General features: G+C 48.8%; 1 protein-coding gene across 4 annotated transcripts in view; it reads left to right on the top strand.

Annotated features, from left to right (window-relative positions):
• The window catches only part of ABTB3 (ankyrin repeat and BTB domain containing 3), a gene marked incomplete at its 5' end in the record, with an annotated part of 291,518 nt that overhangs the window by 213,628 nt on the left and 57,148 nt on the right, over window positions 1–20,742 (top strand). For 3 of the 4 annotated variants that reach the window (XM_082740558.1, XM_082740559.1, XM_082740560.1), the window contains one exon: window positions 629–781. In XM_082740558.1, the coding sequence (XP_082596684.1) occupies window positions 629–781 (153 nt within the window). Of the gene's footprint in view, window positions 1–361; window positions 475–628; window positions 782–20,742 lie in introns of those variants that run through there. The other variant, XM_082740561.1, reaches the window with a different exon arrangement.

Below are 20,742 nucleotides of genomic sequence, written 5' to 3'. Positions count from 1 at the left end.
CCTTGACTGGGCATCCCGAGGCCTGGATCTCCGGGAGGACTGCCTGTCCCCTTGGCCCTGTGCAGCTTTCCCAGGTGCTAAAAATTAGCCTGTTGGCAGCCCAGTGCTCAGGCAGAGCAGGGGCTGGCAGAGCTCCACAAAGGGAGCGTGGGGAGACCAGAAGGGAGAGTTGGAGGACACCTTAGGATTGGGCCCAGAATGGGGAGCCCCCAGGACTCATCACCTCAGGCGTTTGTTGGGGTTTTCACGAAGGCCGGCCCCCAGTGCTTGGTGCTTTAAGTGAGCCATCTCCTGTGTGTTCACATGATCTCTGAGGGAGATAACCCTCCCAGGATCGGCACACTTGATCCCAGCTTTGCAGATGAGGAAACCGAGGCCCAAAGACTCTGGAGAGCCTGCCCCGGGGTCACCAGTGGGGTCACCAGTGCGATCAGGATGTCTCCGACGGCTCTCGCACCACTCGGGAAATCAGAGGCAGGGTCCCCGGGGCGGAAGCGAGGGGTGAGAGGGTTGGGGAAGCGGGTGATGGGGGCGCGGGACGGGGGTGGGACCGGCGAGGAGGGGGTGGGGCTGAACCGGCAGCCCCCGCCACCCGGCGGCCCTAACTCTCTCCGGTTCTCCCGCGCAGGCCCTTCCTCGTGCTGCCGCCGCTGATGGAGTGGATCCGGGTGGCCGTGGCGCACGCCGGCCACCGCCGCAGCTTCTCCATGGACAGCGACGACGTCCGCCAGGCGGCCCGGCTGCTGCTGCCCGGTGTGGACTGCGAGCCGCGCCAGCTCAGGTAGGGCCGGGGCGCCGCGATCAAGGGGCGCCCTCCCCGGGGAGCCGGCCGGCCGCGCGCAGGCAGGGCTCGGGGCTCTGGGCACCCCTCCCCCCGCCGCCCGCCAGCCGGAGCCCCGCCCTGCGCTTGGCGCCCAGCGAACCGTGCGGGCTTGACCAGCCGCGGGTCCCTGCACTTGCAGGGACGGGGAAGGACAGGAGCAAGGCTGCGTGGGAATGCGCCGCTTCTCCGATCGACCAGACAACCGAGTGCTTCTTTCTGTGCACCTCCTTTCTACTCTCATTCTGCTCTCCTCGCTCCCTCCCTCCCTCCTCCCCTCTCTCCGCAAGGAGGAAATGCCAGTCCTGCTGTAGTTTCTGACAACACCTTGCAGGGAACACTTGCTGGCTGGCTAAGAGCACGTCTCTGCTTTGTCGCCTACATGGGGTGGATCTCTTTCCTAGGTCTGTACCCACGTCTCCCCTCCCCCAGGATAGGAATTCTTCTTGGCCCCTCAGGGACCCCAATGCACGGAGGTGGGGGAGGGGGGCTAGTTTTCACCCAAAGCAAAAGAAATGCAATTGCTCTCTTGGCTTGAGTCAAAACCGGTCTAAATGCAACAAGCAGGAAGCTGGGGGCTGTGTGTGCCTGTGGGTACGCTGTCCTGACTCTGCTGTCTTTGGGGGGTCATGGTCATCATTTCCTTTATGTCCCAGCTTTCCTGAGATGTAATTGACATATGACATTGTGGATGGTTCAGGTGTACAAGGTGTTGATTTGATAAATTTAAATATTGCACAGCGAGGACCATCAAAACATTAGCTCACATCTCCCTCCTGTTGTCACACAGTGACCATTTCTTTTTTGTGGGCAAAACATTTAAGACCCACTCTCTTAGCAACTTTCAGGTGTATAGGATACCGTATTTTTAGCTATGATCAGCATGTTGCACATGAGATCCCCAGAACTTAAATTCATCTTATAATAAGAAGCATGTACCCTTGGACCAACACCTCCCCTTGTCCCCACACCCCCCCCTACTTCTGGCAACCACCATTCTACTCTCCGTTTCTCTGAGCTCGATGTAGATTCCACATAGAAGTGAAAGCACCTGGTGTTTGTCTCTCTCCCTGTCTGCCTTATTTCACTTAGCATAATGCCCTCAGGGGCCTTCCACGCTGTGGCAAACGGTAGAGTTTCCTTCTTTCTAGTGGCTGAATAATATTCCATTATGCACATACATTTTTTTTTTCATGTCTCCTTTATCCATTCCTCCACGAACAGACACTCAGGTTGTTTCCATATCTTGACTATGGGGACTCACACTACAGTCGAACATGGAGGCTGCAGGATTTGAAGTCTTCTTTTCACTTTCTTTGGAGATAAACCCAGAAGTGGGATTACTGGATCATAGGGTAGTTCCTTTTTTTTGAGGAACTTTCATACTGTGTTCTATGGGTGGAATGGTGGCTATGCCAATATACACTTCCACCAAGAGGATGCAAGGGTTCCCTTTTCTCCACATCCTCGCCAACCCTTGTTATTTCTTAGCTTTTTGTGGAAAGTTATTCTAACAGGTGTGAGGCCATAGCTCCTGTGGGTTTGATTGGCATTCCTCAGCATCTGGAGTTTCTCAACAGTTTGTGGGGTGGGGGGGGTCATTCACTTTGTGAGGTCTTGAGTGCCCCTGTCCCTGAGTGTGATACTTCTGAGCTGTTTGGGGGTGTGTATCTCTGGGTATGAGGTCTCTGCATTGCTGAGAAGTCTGTGTCACAAGTCTGTTGGCAGGTCTGTGCTCACACGTGGAGCTTTCTGGCAACTTGAAGGTCTGTGTCCCAAGTTTGAAGTCTCCCGGCTCTTTCGTGTTTCCTGTGCAGGGTTGGAAGACCCTAGGTTCCTTGGGGGTTGTGCCCCCAAGGTTGGTGGTTCTCTCTGAACTCAGAGTACAAGCCCTCTGAGCTGTTGAAAGGCTCTGAATCAGCCTTCACTCTGAATCAGTGTGAAGCCTATTGGCTGGTCAGAGTCTTTGTTCTTGAGGGCCCTGAACTGGCTTAGCTGTTTCCCAGGATGGGAGGTCTCTGGCTGTTTAGGGGTTTGTATTCTTGGTGTATGGTGTTCAAGAGAGTTTTGGGTATGTACCCAAAATAGGTCTGTCCACAAGCCTCCGCTCTGTTTCTGTGTCTATCTTCAGATTGTGAGGTTCTAGAAGTATTTGGGGAGTCTGTATTCAGAGTATCACATTCTGAACTTGGGTGTCTGTGTTCAGTGGAGTGAATCCCTTGAGCCAATTATAAGTCTGCATTTACAAGCTGTGTGGGCATCTCTGGAATATGAGAGCTTGGGGAAGTTTGGGCATCTGTATCCAGCGTGTGAGTTGTGTGAGCAGGTAGAGGGTCCTTGTCACAGAGTTTGAGATCTCCAAGTTGTTAAATGTTTCATGTCTATCTGCTATTGGGGATCTGTGCTGACAAGTGGAGTTACTGAACTTTTTTGGTGATCTGTATTTCAAGATATGAGTCTAAAATATGTACAGAACTCATATGACTCAATAATAAAAACTAAACAATCTGATTATAAAATGGGCAGAGGATCTGAATAGACGTTTCCCCAAAGAAGACACACCAATGGCCAACAAGCACATGAAGAGATGTTCAGCATCACTTGTCATCAAGAAAATGCAAGTCAAAACCACAGAGATCGCTTCACACCTGTCAGAATGACTGTTAGCAAAAAGACAAGAAAACAAGTGTTATAGTGAGGATGCGGAAAGGGAGAATGCTTATGCACTGTTGGTAGGAATGCAAACTGGTACAGCCCCTATGGAAATTCCTCAAAAAATTAAAAATAGAACTACCATAGATGGAATAACAGTTCCACCTGAAGAAAACAAACACACTAATTAGAAAAGATACATGTACCCCTGTGTTTATTGCACATTGTTTACAATGACTATGATATGGACACACCCTGTGTCTATCGATGGATGAATGAATAAAGAAGATGTGGTGTATATATATATATATATATATATATATATATATATACATACATACATACACACACACACACACACACACACACAGCGAAATACTACTTAGTCATCAAAACCAATGAAATCTTGCCTTTTACAACACAGATAGACCTTGAGGGAATTATGCTAAGTGAAATACATCAAACAGAGAAAGACAAATACCACATGATTTCATTTATATATGGTATCTTAAAAAATCAAAGCAACAACAACAAAACTCAGACTCATGGATACAAAGAACAGATTGGTGGTTGCCAGCGGCATAGGGAATGGGGGAGTGGGCAAAATGGCCGAAGGGGATTAGGACGTACAGACTTCTAGTTATAAAACAAGTAAGTCATGGGGGCCTGGGTGGCTCAGTGGGTTGGGCGACTGCCTTCGGCTCAGGTCATGGTCCTGGGGTCCCGGGATCAAGTCCCACATCGGGCTCCCTACTCAGCAGGGCGTCTGCCTCTCCCGCTGACCTCTCATGCTCTCTCCCTCTCTCAAATTAATTAAATCTTTAAAAATAAATAAATAAAATAAGTAAGTCATGAGGATGGGGAATATATTCAGTAATGCTTATTAACTTGTCAGGCGACAGATGGTAACAAGACTTCTGGTGGTGACCATTTCACAATGTATACAAGTGTCAAATCACGCTATTGGGTACATCTAAAACTAATATAATCCCGTACATCAATTATGACTCGATAAGTAAAAATAAATTTTTAAGACACCTTAGGACGAATGTCTTCAAAGATTTAAGAGGCCTCACATGCTAAACATCCTGGAGATATTTCAGACTCAAACTTGGAAACCCACACCCTGGATGAGTTTAGAGGCTCACGCCTTGAACCCCAGATGCCGTAGAGGCAAACCGGGAACACAGGCCCTCAAAGAGTTTAGAGACTTTACACACCGAACACACACTGTGGAAGACTTCAGACTCACACGTAATCACCATTTTCAAATCCCTTCATCTAGCCCAATCATGTGACCAGACCGCAGAGATTTCCACCCTTCCAGGATCTGATTGGGGTCTGCAAGGAAATGGAGAGTTTGCAGCATAAAACAGAGCCCCCTGAAGACCCAGAGGTGCCCTTCAGCCAGAGAACACGCAGGGGCTGATCTAAGTCATTGCTGGTGTTTATCAAATGCTTGCCACATGTTAGGCTAGTTAAAGTGCTTTACACAGATGAATAATAACTAATATTTCCCAAATCTTATGGAAGTGGATACTTTATGGTGCCCACTTGGTAAGGAAATGAGGCACAGATAGGTTAAATAACACACCCGAGATCATAGAACTAGTAAGTGATGAAGCCAGGCTATGGACCCGGATGGCCCACAGTCCTAACCACTGAGTTGTACTCTCCTTGGGTTTCTGTGCAGGCAGTCTAGGCAGGTTCTACCTACACTGCCGTCCCCCATGCCTTGCCGTCTGGAATAACAGCATGTCTTGGGGAGAGGCTAAGGAGCATTTACTGAGCACCTACTATGTGCCAGTTATCGATTACAACAGGAGATTTACATCTTGAATCTGAGCTGCTTGAATCTGAGCCCAGCTTGAATCTGAGCTCACCTCGAAGCTCCAGCTCTTCTCTTTGCAACAGTCCTGAGTCTGCTGGGTGGCGGGAAACTAAGATGTCTCCTTAACTATGGCTGCCGAGCATTCCCTGTTTGCCGTGCTCTCAGGAGACTCCATAGCTTAAAGGTTAGGAGACTGGGCTCCAGAGTCCCATCCACCACAGTTCATTAGCTGTGTGTCTTTGGGCAAGCTAGTTACCCTCTCTGGACCTCTTGTTTCCCATCCCGTAACATCGCCATTATGAAAGCAGCCGCCGTCAGAGGTTGTTGGTGCAGGCGCAAAGTGGGCCCAAGACCATGACACACCTGCACAGACAAGGCCTGAAAGGAAGAAAGTGCTCACGACATGGTCAGTATTAACTAACATTGCTCCCATGCCTCTACTATCCCTGAAATAATAATGGAGACTTTTAGCTATGCATTACTTTATAATTCTTTTTTTTCAAGATTGCATTTATTTAATTGAGAGAGAGAGAACAAACAGTGGAGGGTGGTGCAAAGGGAAGCGGAGAAGCAGACTCCCCATTGAGCAGGGAGCCTGATGCAGGGCTCAATCCCCGGACCCAAGGATCATGACTTGAAGTGAAGGCGGACACTTAACCAACCGAGCCATACAGGTTCCCCATATCGCTTTATAATTCTTAAAAGCTTTTAAGATTTTCTCATGTGAACCTCAAAAGAGATGCTGTTGTTCTCCAGGAAAGTAGTGCCATCCCAAGTTACAGAGGAAGAAATCAAGGCCCAGCAAGACGAGGTAATTCTTCCAGCATCACATAGTTACTAAGTGACAGGGTTAGGAGCCAGATCTAGGACCCAGACACCCAGAGATAAAATTTTTCTGGTTCCCCAACACTAGACCTAGACTCAGTCCTCTTTGAGGATTCTAGCAACCCTCTTCGAGATGATTCTTTTCCTTCCTGCAATTCTGTACACGGAGCATGAGCTTCCAAGAGCCGGTGTCCATCTCCATGCCCCAAGTCCAGCACGGAGCTCTTCCAAGCACACAGGATGTGATGTGGGCCGGCCAGATGCGCAGGTGCAGAGCAGGGAGACAAAGTAAGGCAGTTCCATTCGGTGTCCAGGCTATTTTTAGTCCTTTAGCTCTCAATCCTTGACTCTTTTGTCTCCAGAACCATGATTGGTGTGTAGAAGACATAATCATTGACTGGCCCAGCCAAGTGTTCAAGTTTGGAAATCCTTTTTGAAGAGAAAAAGAAAATACAATATTTCATTAGCTTTCCTTAATAGAAAGCGTAAGACTCAGAAATTCCATTAACTAGACTAAATTAAGTACATGAAGGAGGCACCTGTTTTTTTTTTTTAAACAGTATTTTTTTTTAATTTTATTTATTTATTTGACAGAGAGAGATCACAGGTAGGTAGAGAGACTGGCAGAGAGAGAGAGAGAGAGAGGGGGAAGCAGGCTCCCCGCTGAGCAGACAGCCTGATGCGGGACTCGATCCCAGGACCCTGAGATCATGACCTGAGCCGAACTGAGCCACCCAGGCACCTAAAAAGTATTTTTCAGTCTAGGCAACATGCAGACCTATCTATACATCGATTTTCCCACCTCATTTCATGTGACCTGAAGGAAGAATTGCTGTCTCCAGTCTGCAGAAAGATTGGCTCATTCAGATATCCAAAAGATAGGTATTGGACTCCTACTCTGTGCCTGGTACTCAGTCTTCATGGTGTGCCATCCCCAACAATTGTGCAAGGCAGGCTTGGTTATCCCATTTTACAGATGGGAAGGCTGAGGCTCACTGAGGCTGTGGAAATGGTCTGAGGTCACACAGCTACTGTGAGGCAGGTGCGTTCTAGAATAGAGGACTTGGGAAGTGGAGATAACAACATGGTCTCCTTGTTGCCCTCCCTTCTCCCTCTCCCCCGACTTCATTCTTCCCAGTTTCCAGGTAGGCTCCTGTTCTGAGCCCCAGGCACAGAGGAGGGAGCTCGCCTCTCTCCGTAAACAGCCCTAGAAAGGGACAGGTCCTTGGATGCTCTAACCAATTCAGGAACTTGGGATCTTGGTGTTGGCGGCTAGAGTGTCGTGACGATTAGCACATATAATTACCTACCAGCTGGCCGAGGTGTCCTGGTGGGAGGCAGCCTGGATACCAGCTGGGACCGAGCCACCAGAGTCAAGGATTCTCAGGTCTGTTCCTAGTGCAGCCATTGATTTTCAGAGTGACCTTGGCCAAATGCAGCCAAAGCACTTTTGTCTTTACTCAGCTAATGATAAAGCCTCACCACTGTGATGGGTTTTGTTCAAAAGGAACACCCTTTGATGCCACCGCAGTGTGGGAGCTGACAGTGTGACCCCATTTATTCTTCCTTAATTAAAGTATCAGATAATCTAAACCTGGAACGTTCAGCCTTTTCTTTCTTTTCTTTTCCCTCTCCTTGGGGAGGTGGGAGAGGAGGTCCAGACAGAATAAAGGAAAGAACAAATAAGACATCCTGGCAGCGTTTCTACATTTTCTTATTAATGATTGGTCTTGAAACATTTTAGAAATACAAAGACTAAATGCTATTTATTTTCCCATATTTCTAAGAGGCAATTTCTCTGCTCCGGAGTGGAACTGTATTGAAATAATGGTGATAAGGCATGTTCTCAAATCCTAACTTAGCCGATAAACAGCACCTAGCAACAGGATTTGGGGGTTGTCCGAACCTTGAGCTTGCTCCGGGAAATAGTTACTCTTTTTTGCAAGGAGCACCAGAATCTGAGCTGTCCCAGAATGGGTAAGTTTGGGAATGGCACCGCGCAGAGGGTGTCAGAATGGGATACCAGGGTCGTTTTGTTCTTTTCTTCCCTCTTTTGCTGTGTTTATTGAGCACTACTAGGTGCCAGACCCCACTCTAGATGCTCTCTCCTGGGTCTGCTGCTTTGTAACAGGTGACCTTGGACAAGTCACTTCACCAGCCTCATGGGATGAGATTCATTCCCTGTAAAGATGCAATGACAGTTGCTTCACGGGCTGGGGACCCCCAGAAGGGAGTCGAGTATGAATTTAACGATTTGCACCAAAGCTTGACCTACTTTTAACCCTTCTTGGGTCTCTGGACCACCTTTAGAGGTTAATAGGCTTTGTCATTTGTCCACTTTGGGTCAAACTGGGTTCTAAGGTGAAAGTTGTGCCCCAAGAGTACCTGTCCTAACATTCTGGTGCCTCCCACCGAGCCCTGTAATGACAGCTGGAGGCTTGGGTTCGTTTACCAAACACGTATGAGATGCTGCTGGGCCGTCAGGCCCCATGGGGGCGCAGGGGCGCCACATCAGCGCCACAGCATCTGGTGGTCACCGAGTCACCGAGGAGACAGACCTCGTGCTGTGGGAGCTGTTGGCCCTCATTCCTATAAGAGGATCAGCCGGAGGAGGGGAGTTCTGACTGTGGATGTCAGGAGGAGAGAGGCTCCCCACCGTCCTTCCTGCATCTGTGTGGAGCCAGGCCTTGTTCTGGGCTCAGAGAGGACAGAGACCCCAGGACCGAGGCACCACTAAGGAGACACGGACAATAAACAATAGTACAAATGGGCAAGATGATTTCACGGAGTCTGAGTGCTACAAAGAAAGTGAACCGGTGTGGGGCAGATAGGAATTAAAGAGGTGCTTGGAGAGCATCTTGGGCTCTGGAGGGGAAAGACAGTGTGACAAGGTACACTGGTATCATGGGCAGGGGTCACTGGAGTCACATTCAGGCCAGCATTCCCTTTGGTCACCTCCACATCAACCCCCGAATCCAGACCTGGGACCTCCCCGTTCTCTCCCTCGGAAGGTCACCTGTGGAAGCGGAGCTCCCGGGCCCTGGCACGGCTCCGTGGGCCCTGGAAGGCTCCCCTGCCTCTCACGGAGTCGGGAGCTACTCTCTCTTCTTCCTTGGAATGCCCTTGTCCTTGCCCGGCTCCAGAAAATTCCTGCAGCTCCCCGAGGCCTCTTGGGCTGGGCTGGCCTGAAAGCACAGCCCCAGGACGCCACCCCTGTCCTCACCACCAGTGGGCATGAAGTCCGTGCTGCAAGCCCCAGGGTGACCCCAGCAGAGCCCCCGCCACCCCCACACTGAGGCCCGTGCACTAGCGCCTCCAGGAATTCAGAAAAGCGCTCTCTTCGTGATCCCAGGAGAGTCACTGTGGGGCTCCGATGTCCTCCCCTAATGATGTCAGGGACAGGCCTCAAAGCCTGCTCCAGGAGTTGCTGCCGGCCGGCCGGGCAGTCCTGGGCTCAGCAGGCGCGTACCCAGCACCTACGGTGTCCACAGGGGGCTAGCGGGCAGCACAGACGGACCTCCAAGTAATTACCGAAAAATGTGGTCACTCTTCTAACATCGGGCAGGCAAGACCGGGCTCCAGGAGCGCTAGACAGGCTGGAGGCAGCCTTTGATGTGCGTGTTGCAGGGTGAACAGAGTGCTGAGTCCGAGGCACTGAAGAGAGGAGAGGCAGGGAAGTCAGTCCACACAGAGGGAACCTCGGAACGCCTCCAGGTGGGAGCGTGTGTTGGAGGAAATGAGGAATTCAGACCACGGGAGCATCCCTGGGTCTGAGCCGCCTCCTGGGGACCAGGCCCTGGACCAGGCGTGGGATGTGGGGCTGAGCTCTACGTGTGGCGGACTTTCACATGGAATTCTGACTGTGTGTGCAGGAGGTGGGAACCATCGCAGACTCTGAGGCTGGGAGAGGACATCAGATTTGTATTTTATTTTATTTTATTTTTTAAGATTTATTTATTTTAGAGAGAGAGCAAGAGAGAATGCCTTGGGGGGGAGGGGTAGAGGGAGAGAGAGAGAGAGAATCTCAAACAGACACCATGCTGAGCGTGTAACCCAAGGCGGGGCTCCATCTCAGGACCCGAAGATCGTGACCTGAGCTGAGATCAGGAGTCAGATGCGTAACCCACTGAGCCACCCAGGCGCCCCCAGATTTATGTTGGAGAAAGAGGGGCTGGTGGCCGTGTGGACCAGATGGCAGGGTGGGGCCGGGGGTCCAGAAGCTGTTGCGGGAACCCAGGCGAGAGAAGCTATAGCTGGACTGAGGGGTCGGGGGGCAGACACACAGCGAAGGTGGAAGGGGCAGGACTCAGTGACCCCTCCAGGGTGAGGGAATGAAGGGTGTAAGGTGTGACCCTGGCAGCAGGGGAAGGGGGAGTGCTGGGGAGACAGTGTTGCCTGGGGACAGAGTTCTGGTTTGGGAAGATGAAAAAGCTCCTGGGAGAAGCGACCGTGACCATGGCACGACAGTGGGAACATAATCAATGCTACGGAACAACACCTTTAAAATGTTTGAAATGGTAAATCTGTGTTGCGTATACTTTACCAGAATTTTTTTTTTTAATGGCCGTATCACCAAGTGAAAAAGACCACGCAGGACAGTATATAAGGGGTCAGCTTTGTATGACGAATGCGCGTATATCTGTCATCTGTGTTAGGGTGTCTCTGGACGGGGAGATATGAAACCGCTACCCAGGGTGGTGTCGGTACCTGAGGAGGGGGTTGGAAAACAGGGTGTATGGGTTTCCTGTGGCTGCCGTGGACAGAATGGCTTAGAATAGCACATGTGATGGTCTCACAGTTCTGGAGGCCAGAAGTCCAAAATCAAGGTGTCGACAGGGCTGTGCTCCTTTCAGATCCTCTGGGGGAGGATCCTTCCTTGCCTCTTCTGGCTTCTAGAAGCCCTGGCTATACCTTGGCCTGTGTAGCATCACCCCAATCTCTGCCTCCTCCTCACGTGGCCTTTCTTCTCTCTGTGTCTCCAACCACATTTTCATCTGCTTATGGGGACACCAGTCCTATTGGATTGTGACCCACCTCTTAACTTGATTACATCCAGAAAGACCCTGTTTCCAAAGTGACATTCACAGGTAAGGGGGTGGGGAGCTAGGATGTCAGCGTATTAATGGGGAATGAAATTCAATCCATCCCATGGGGGGAACAGAGATGGGAGGGAAACTCACTTAAATGTTGGATTTTGTAGCATGAAGTACCAATTCCCCTCACCAGATTTTTACAGCATAAAGTCACTCTGGGGTTTCTGTCTTGGGAGAGTGTGTAGCTAGGGATGATTTTAACAAATACGAGGCAAGGACAATGTGGGGCAAGTAAGAGTAGGTTCAGTTGTGAAAATGTCCAAGCCAGGGAGAGCTGGCTGTCCACTGAAATGTGAGAGTCTGTGTATGAATTTTTCCCCAACCAGCCTGCCCAGGGGTCAGGTGCACTCCCTGAGCTTCTAATAGGGAGGAAGCAGAGCACAGTGCTTAGGAGTGTAGGCCCTGCAGGCTGACTGCCTGATTTCCAGTCCTGGCTTGACCACTGACTGTCTGTGTGACCTTAGACAAGTTGCTCACCTCTCTGGGCCTCAGTTTCTGTATCTTGCAAAACAGGGAATTGCTCATCTCATAAGGTTGTGGGAAGGATCCGATAAAACAATACCCATTTATGGGCAGCGCCTGAGTGGCTCAGTTGGTTAACCATCCAACTCTTGATTTCCACTCAGGTTATGATCTCAGGGTCGTGAGATCGAGCCCTGAGTCTGGTTCCATGCTTAGTGTGGAATCTTCTTATCCCTCTCCCTCTCCCCTCTGCCCCTCACCCACTAATGCTCTCTCTTCCTCCCTCTCTTTCTCCAAAATAAGTAAATCTTTTAAAAAACTAAATATGTATTTATTAGGACCACGTGGAATATAAACCATGTAGCACACCTGGGTCATAGTAAATGCACATTAAAGTGATAAGTGATTATGCTTATTCCGCCACTCAGGTCCAAGAAGGTCTGCTTCTCCTTGTTGCCAAAAACAATAGCCCCCTTCCTCCGAGAGAGAGGGAGGAGATGAGTATCTTGAGGAGACATGGTAGGATCCCACCGGGGACACGGTTTTTAGCCCAGACTGAGGCCGGGCGAGTCTCTACCCTCCCCCGCCCCCACTGCTGAGGCAGCCACCCCAACATGCAGCAAGAGAATCAACCTGGCCAGCTAGCTGGGGGCCCCTCTCCCACCCCAGTGACAGGCAAGAGTTTTGAAGGCCATCGCTGGCTAGAGTACCCCAGTACCCCATGTCCTCAAAGCAGTCGCACACCCATCGCTGTGGCATTGACCCATGAGTGGGGTCACTAGAGGGAAGAGGTAGCAGAAGGAAAGGAGGGTGTGTGTGGACAAAGGTCCATATGGCTCCTGATTGGCAGGGCCTTGTCTCAGGTGAGCAAGAAGTTAGGGAAGAGGTTAGGGGGCATAGAATATTCCAGAAGAAAGGGACATGCAGCACGGACTGAGACAGCGGGCTTATTTATCTTGTTAGAGCTGGGGCAGAAATCAGATACACCTGAATTCTGGGACCTACCACAGAGCCTGGCGCATAGCTGGGTCTAGTAGGTATTAGTAGAAGGAAGGAGGACAGTTGAGTTACTAGGTATGTTGTTGGGACTAAAAGTCAACAGACTAAGACTTCTCCTGGATTAAAGCAGATGCAAAGAGGCTTCATCATGGAGACATGGGTAGACACAGGAAAGTCAGGTGTCTCCAAGAGAGGTCTCAACTATGGAGGCCTTTGGGGGAGACGCTGGCAGATGAGAGCCCACCGAAGTCTCGCAGGGCAGGTGAGAGTGCCCCAGGGGAGGGACTGATGCAGAGGAATCACCATGACACGAAGGGAGAAGGTCAGAGACACTAGGTCAGAGAAGAGCCTGAAGAAGGTGAGGTGGCAGGTGCCAAGGGAACCCAGGCGGAGAGGGACCACCAGAACCCCAGGCTGCGGCCCCCACATCCTGGAAAGAACTGCACTGTCTGCAGCCGCACTCTCTATGCCTCGGCGTGGGCGGAAACCATATTGCTGGCGACAGACAGTTTGCTAACACTTGGAATTTGTTCTGAGCTTTCAGAGTGCTGAAAGCAAAACAGAAACACATTGGATGCTCACAGCGACACGGAGAACTACGTCTTCAGTGGCATTCGGGGCTTGCTTCCAAGCTGGAGCTTCTGACCGAGCTGGCAATGTGAGGGTCTGTGTCTGCCATTTGGGATTTAGCTTGCAGAGAACAGGGACTTTCCTTTTTTCTTTTTTTTGGACTTCTTTTGTCGGGGGCCTCCCCTTGAGTTTGTTAAATTTCTACCCAGGGTGCATATTTACTTTCCTGCCAGCAAATCTCTCAAACTCTAGTTTAGAATATTATTTATAGGGGCACCCGGGTGGTTCAGTGGATTAAGCCTCTGCCTTCGGCTCAGGTCATGATCTCAGGGTCCTGGGATCAAGCCCCGCATCGGGCTCTCTGCTCAGCAGGAAGCCTGCTTCCTCCTCTCTCTCTCTCTCTCTCTCTCTCTGCCTGCCTCTCCAACTACTTGAGATCTCTGTCTATCAAATAAATAAATAAAATCTTAAAAAAAATAATTTAAAAAATAAAATAAAATATTATTTATACAGGAACAGTATTTTCCTTTGCAATCAGTCAGGCAACCAGTACTTTTTACAGAGGTTTGTGCTTGGTACAAAGTACTTAGTACAAAACCATGACAACAAAGGAGCTCCAGATAACAAAGAAGGAGCAGGTTCCCTCCTTCCGCATGTCTGTAGTCTTCACAAAGTGCTGTGTGTGCGCGCCATTTTTCCAGAATGAACTTCTCTTTCACCAGCTCATGAAGTTGTTCTACGAAATGTTGAGAACCCCCAAACTCGATGATCTCCAAAGATCTCCTTTCTAGCCCTGAAGATTATTCCATCTTGTGGCCTGACGTTAGATGGGCAGATGGCAATGAGACCTTTACCTGTAGGGGAAACCGAGGCACACAAAAATGGAAAGAAATACATGGAGCGTCAACTCGTGGCTGCTCCTGGACCTTAGCAGATGATAGAGGGAACTAGCGATGGAGAACCTGCCTGGGCCAGACACCATCCTGGCTGCCTCTCACACTCTGCTCCATTCAGCTCTACGAGAGGGCTTTGTTTTCCTTGGCACACCGAGAACACCAGGTCTCTGGGAAGTTAGGATGTCCCACCATCACATGTAGAATGTGTCCCATCTTGGATTCGAACCAAGTCTGTCTCTGCCAAAGGGCTATCTCCAGTCAGAGAATCAATATGGGGAAATGTGAAAGTCACTTTGAATGAGGCCCCCAGATTCGTCTTGAAAGGCTCAGCTTCTGGCCTTTGTTCCTCTTAGAAATTAGGGTGCGCGGCCACCTCTTGCACCAACCCAACAGATTGAGCGCAGACCGTTGTCAAATATCTTTGTGAAGACTTAACGTGGAAATATTCTGCCAACTGGCCAAGAAATATACAGGAAGGACTCAACCTCATGAGTTATCCTGAAATGCTTTCCAAACCACACGTGGGTATGCCCTTCCCCCCCCCCCATCGGACCAAGCAAAAAAGGTACAGTGTCATGACCCCAGATTTGAGCAAAGATGTAGAGCGGTGAGACTGCCCCTGTACCACCATGTAGCGCTCCACATCCACTTTCTTTTTTTTTTTTTTAAGATTTTATTTATTATTTGACAGATCACAAGTAGTCAGAGAAGCAGACAGAGAGAGAGCGGGGGCGGGGAGGGGTGGGGAAGCAGGCTCCCCGCTGAGCAGAGCCTGATGCAGGGCTCAATCCCAGGACCCTGGGATTGTGATCTGAGCTGAAGACAGAGGCTTTAACCCACTGAGCCACCCAGGTGCACGCCCCCAGCCCCCGAATCCACTTTCAAGTAAACTTGAAAATGCGTTATTCCACTCTTCAATCTATACCCGAGAGAAACTCCTCCATATGGAAATAAGGAGGCATATACAAAGATGTTCATTCTGTATTTATAATAGCAAAATAAAGAAAAAAGAAAAGAAACAAGCTGTCTGCAAGACAAGGAATGAATAAAGGTTCATTCAATAGAATACCAGACAGCAAGGAAAATAAATGAACCAGATCTACATGTTATTACACAGCCAAAACCCCAGAAATGTAATACTGTGTACAAAAAGAGGAAAAAAAAAAAGGCAAATCGAGGTAGGATTTTGTATAGTGTGCTAACATTTACATAATGTTTACCAGCGTGCAAAACGGTTTGCGTATTATCAGGAATTGAGTAAAAGTAGTAAAATGTATGAAACATGCATAAGGATGATAAACGTCAAAGAGAGGAGAGACGGTGATCTCAGGAAGATAGATGGCATGATCGAATCAGGAGGGGTGTGTGGTACTTAATGATGCTTTGTTTTTTTCCACTGGGTTGGGTGGTGAGCATATTGGTGTCATTGTATTACCTTTTCATTTTATATGTGCCCTAAATTAATTTATTAACAGTAAGAGTTACTTAGCCAGTGTTTACAACAGCGTATTTAGGCCAGTTCTGGGATGTTAACAAGCATGACTTTTTGGAAAGTGGCAAGTAGCCCAATAAATTTGGGGAATACTGGCCTAAATAAAAATCAAATAGGGTTTTTAAAAAACCCAGGCTTTTAACATTATGGGTTTCTTGTAAGTCCCAAAGAAAAGGTTATCCTAGTTAAACACTTGACCAGACAGCAAGGGTTGGCGAGCTAGAGCTATCTGCCTCCTGTTTTTTGTTTTTTGTTTTTAAAGACTTTATTTATTTGTTTGACAGAGATCACAAGTAGGCAGAGCAGCAGGCAGAGAGAGAGAGGGAAGCAGGCTCCCTGCTGAGCAGAGAGCCCGACTAGGGGCTTGATCCCAGGACCCTGGGATCATGACCTAAGCTGAAGGCAGAGGCTTTAACCCACTGAGCCACCCAGGCGCCCCTGCCTCCTGTTTTTATGAATGAAATTTCCTGGACCACCAGCCATACCCATTTGCTTATTACAGTCTATTGCTGCTTTCACACTTTGCTTTCACATGTGGCAGAGTTGAGCAGTAATAAGAGACCTTATGGCCCACGAAGCCTAAAATATTTGCTAGTTGGCCTTTTGCAGAAAACATTTGTGCACCCATTGTAGAGCACCTTATGGGACCAGTGTCACCGGGAGTGTTGGGATTGTCCCACCTGAGCTTTGCCCTTCTACCACAGTAGCTGGTGTGTGTATTTACGAACGAGTATCTAGGAGACCCCTTGTTCTTTTCTAGATTCCTTGGCAGATGATGTGTGTACTTTTCTCTTTGACTCTCCAGCACCCAAACCAATAGCTGTTAGGTACTTGGCACTTCCTGGGTGCTTCCCTGAATTGGTTTTCATTTAAAAACCCACTTGTGGAGTGGCTTCATTAGGATACAAGAGTCCTTAGCTAGAACACATCTATAAAATGCCTGTGCTTTGGATTAGACATGAGTTGAAAATTCTCCCACATGCAGCAACAGTCCAGGAGTGATCGGCCTGGGGCTGTTAGGGCAACACCATGCCAGGGATCCAGCCACCTTCCCTCTTGTTGCTCTGCCTTCCCATAGGCGAGTCCTTCCTTTGTGTGGCCTGATATGAATTCCTCGCTTTCGTGGGAAGAGGGAAAGGAGGAGGATCACGCAGACCCCAGAGACTGCCCACGTCACTTCCCTTCCTTCGTGTTGATCAGCGCTCATTCATGTGGCCACCTCTAATTGCCAGGGAAGCCAGGGGAAGGTCCGCTTTCTCTGGGCAGCCGTGTGCCCAGCTAAAAATTCAGGTCTGACAACAATACATGGAGGAAATAAAGGACTCTCTGGAGGACAGTAATCAGCCTCTGCCAAAAAGGGATACATGAAGCACTTGCCAAAATTAGGGGTGACTTTTCTCTGAAGGAGAGGTCTCATTTTCGACTCTTTTAAAATAAGCCATGATGCCAAGACAAGAGATGGATGATGATGCCTCCTTAGTTTCTACTCAAAAGAACGTGACAGCACCTTCAGAATGAGCACACTGGTTCATTCTCCTGAGTGTTTATAGCCCTTGCTTTTTTTTTTTTTTTTAAAGATTTTATTTATTTATTTGACAGACAGAGATCACAAGTAGGCAGAGAGGCAGGCAGAGAGGAGGAAGCAGGCTCCCCGCAGAGCAGAGAGCCCAATGTGGGGCTCGATCCCAGGACCCTGAGATCATGACCTGAGCTGAAGGCAGCGGCTTAACCCACTGAGTCACCCAGGTGCCCCATATAGCCCTTGCGTTTGAGAGAGATCTTTTTTCACATATTTGAACAGACCCAAAATTTCTGTTTTGTGGGGAGGCAAACACAGTGGGTTCTGCCACTAACTGGCCATCGGCTTCTGAGGAGGAGGAAGGTTCCAGGCCCCTTGGGATCTCTCACAAGACAGAAAAGATGGGCTGGGAGGAGGACGTGGAATCATACTTTCTTTACCTTCCCTGAAGCAGGTTAATGATCTGGCCCTTCTCTGTACTTCAGTAGCAGCATTACACAGCAACGAGACACAATTTTTGGACAAAGATTTCTCCTAGGAACTTTGCACCATTACATGTCTCATTTGCTGCAATAATACAATTTTTTTTTTCTTAAAAAGGTGCACGGAAAAAAAATGCGCATGGAGATCTTGGTGTGACTTACTTCTGCACAAAAGAGTCTAAACGTGTTCATCTTTTTGCTACCCTAAAGAAAAGAAAAAACTCATCAGCTGGGGGCCTAGAGGCCTACGAAAAGGAATTTCACTTTTTGGGCAAACGTGTTGAGGAGGAGGTTCTGGGGGCTGGTATCCAAGTCAGGCCTGTCGTCCTCTGAATTGTCATTTCACGATTCATTTCTAAAGGCACCATTTTGTGGTCATGCTTACAGAATCCTGTAATGGGGATTTCTTGATCTATATGAGGTGATGCAAAAAAAATGTTATTACCCTCCACCAGGATTTCTCAACCTCAGCCTTTCACAACTGTGGACATTTGGGGCTGGATTATTATTGGGGGGGGGGGTGCTGTGCACTGCAGGCTGTCAACAGCATCTGTCTACCTACCAGACACCAGCAGCCTGTCCTTAGCGGTGACCACCCAGGCTGTGACCAGGTTTTTGCCAGGTGCCCCTGGGTGACAGAGGCACCCAGTTTGAGAATCGCTGCTCTACGCAAGTCTAAAGGTATCCATAGAGAGACTTGCCAAATGACCTTAGAGGAAGACACGAGTTCTGCTCCTTGATACATCCGGGACCCCCTCCAATTAACAATTCTGATCTTAGGAAGGTTAGGAGCTGGCCCCAGTGCCCTTGCTCTTGTTCAGCACTGACGTTCTGGGATTCTGCAAGCCAGAGGCAGCTTAATGGGACTCGTGAGTGCAGGAGGACTTGAAAAAAAGCGAGACACGGGGAGAGGATCTGAGGTGAGGACACCGTGTGTGCAGGCAAGAAAGCAGTAAGGAGACGTGTATGTGGCATGGGCAGTGGGCCTCATTGGCTGAAATGGTGAGAAAGAAGAAATGGTTGGGTGATGAGAAGCTCTCGGGAGGGACAGTTGCAAGAGGGCCTCGAGTTTGAGGCCCGTGCACGGGAATTTATGTTTCTTTGCCCCCCTGCCCAGGACGTGGCATCTAGTAGTGAACTAGGCAGCATCTGAATAGCATCTAGTGAACATAGAAGACGTTCAGTAGCACAGACAGGCAGTGGGGTAGGGGTAGGGTGGGAGGAGCAGGGCTCCAGCAACAGCCTGCCTGGTTCCAATCTCTGTCCTACCATCTGCTGTCTATGGGACCTGGGTGAGTTTCTTAGTCTCTCTGGGCTAAGATACAGATAAATTCTGAAAGATGCAGTAAATTCTGCAGGGTTAAAGTAAGGATTCTATAATATCATATATGTGAATGAGTGTATGTGTGTGTACATATATGTTACATGTATATAGACATGCATACGCCATCACATAATCATTCGCAGATATGTGTAGGATACATTTATATCTGTGTGTGTATATATATAGGCACAATTAAAATAGTTCCTGGTGCACAAGAAATGCTTTGTGAAAAAAGAAAAAAAGGAATGCTTTATGTTATGCTATTATTATTATTATTATCATTATTATTTGGGAACCATAAAATATTTTGAGTATGGAAGCACTTAATAGGTGTATCACGCATAATAGGTGATCAGAATGAATTAATGAAGAATTCTTCTTTTTATTACTTTTTAAAAAATATTTTATTTTTTATTAACATATAATGTATTATTCGCCCCAGGGGTACAGGTCTGTGAATCGCCAGGTTTACACACTTAACAGCACTCACATAGCATATACCGTCCCCAATGTCCATAACCCCACCCCCCTCTCCCTATGCCCCTCCCCCCAGCAACCTCAGTTTGTTTTGTGAGATTAAGAGTCTCTTATGGTTTGTCTCCCAACCGTAATGAAGATTTCTTAACATATTAGTTCCTTAGTATCTCTCTGTGCATCTAGCACCTACCACAGTCACTTGTACGTCTAGAACTTACCACATTCATCCTTCGCTAGTCCGGGATCCAAACTCAGAGGCCCAGGGACAAGCAAAGAACACACGCGTGGCCCCAGCATGATAGAAGACAATAGAGAGGACTGGGCACAGGGGTGCCCCACATGAAAGTTATCTGCAGCCTGTTTTCAAACCGTGTGTCAGCCAGCAGCATAGGTCTTAGGACTGCCCTGGCCTAGAGTTTGCCCCTCAGCACCCAAGCCCTGCACATCTCCCTGCTCCCTGAAGTTCTCCTCCAGTCAGACCTCCTGCACCTCACGGCAAGAACAGAACGTGGCTTTCTTCTTTGGCTCTTTGAGAACCACTGAGCTGCTTTGTGATAAAAGTATTAACCAGCAAATTCTTGGCCTTGTTCCCTCAAACCTCCCCAGGCTGACCTCATCCAGATGCCCAATAAACTAAGAAGCTAGAGCCAGGGATGGCAGGGAGCATCTGCAGGCCTGATGCACCCCTCAGGACACCCCCCACCCCCCGCCAAGGCAGCCTGGCAGCCACAAAGATGCTGAGAGCACAGTCTTGCTTTTGTCCTGTGGGTCACCAGATCCTTATAAACAAAACCCAGGAAACTACTCTCCTACCTACCCTATAGGAATACATACCCTGCCTTGGACCTGCAGACACTCGTATTCTTATCTGGAGACACAGAAATTAGGAAATGGGAGGAAGCAGCCAAATCTGACCCTTTCATTTCAAGGAAATGTCTATTTCTGTTCTGATGCATCAGGAGAGGAGCCCTAACAGGCAGTTACTTTCTTAGCTTCTGTGTAAGTTAGATGACAAGAGCATCTCCAAGTATGGAGATTTAACTAAACTAGATGTTTATTTCTCCGCCATGTAATAGTTCATCCAGGGCAGGCCAATGGGGCAGCTCCGCTCCACAAGATCCCTTGAAGACCCCCAACCCTTCCATCTTGTTGCTTGTGGCTCCTTGAGAGCAGGTGTCAGCAAACTGTGGCCCTTGAGTCAGTCTGGTTTGTTTTTTTTAAATGAAATGTTATGGGAGCACAGTCACACCCATTTGTCTATGGCTGTCCTCTAGTCTAAAGCTGAAAATAGTGACGACCT

This window comes from Mustela nivalis, assembly GCF_964662115.1.
Source record: "Mustela nivalis genome assembly, chromosome: 7".
NCBI classification, from domain to species: domain Eukaryota; kingdom Metazoa; phylum Chordata; class Mammalia; order Carnivora; family Mustelidae; genus Mustela; species Mustela nivalis.
This window is presented reverse-complemented; position numbering and strand designations above follow the sequence as displayed.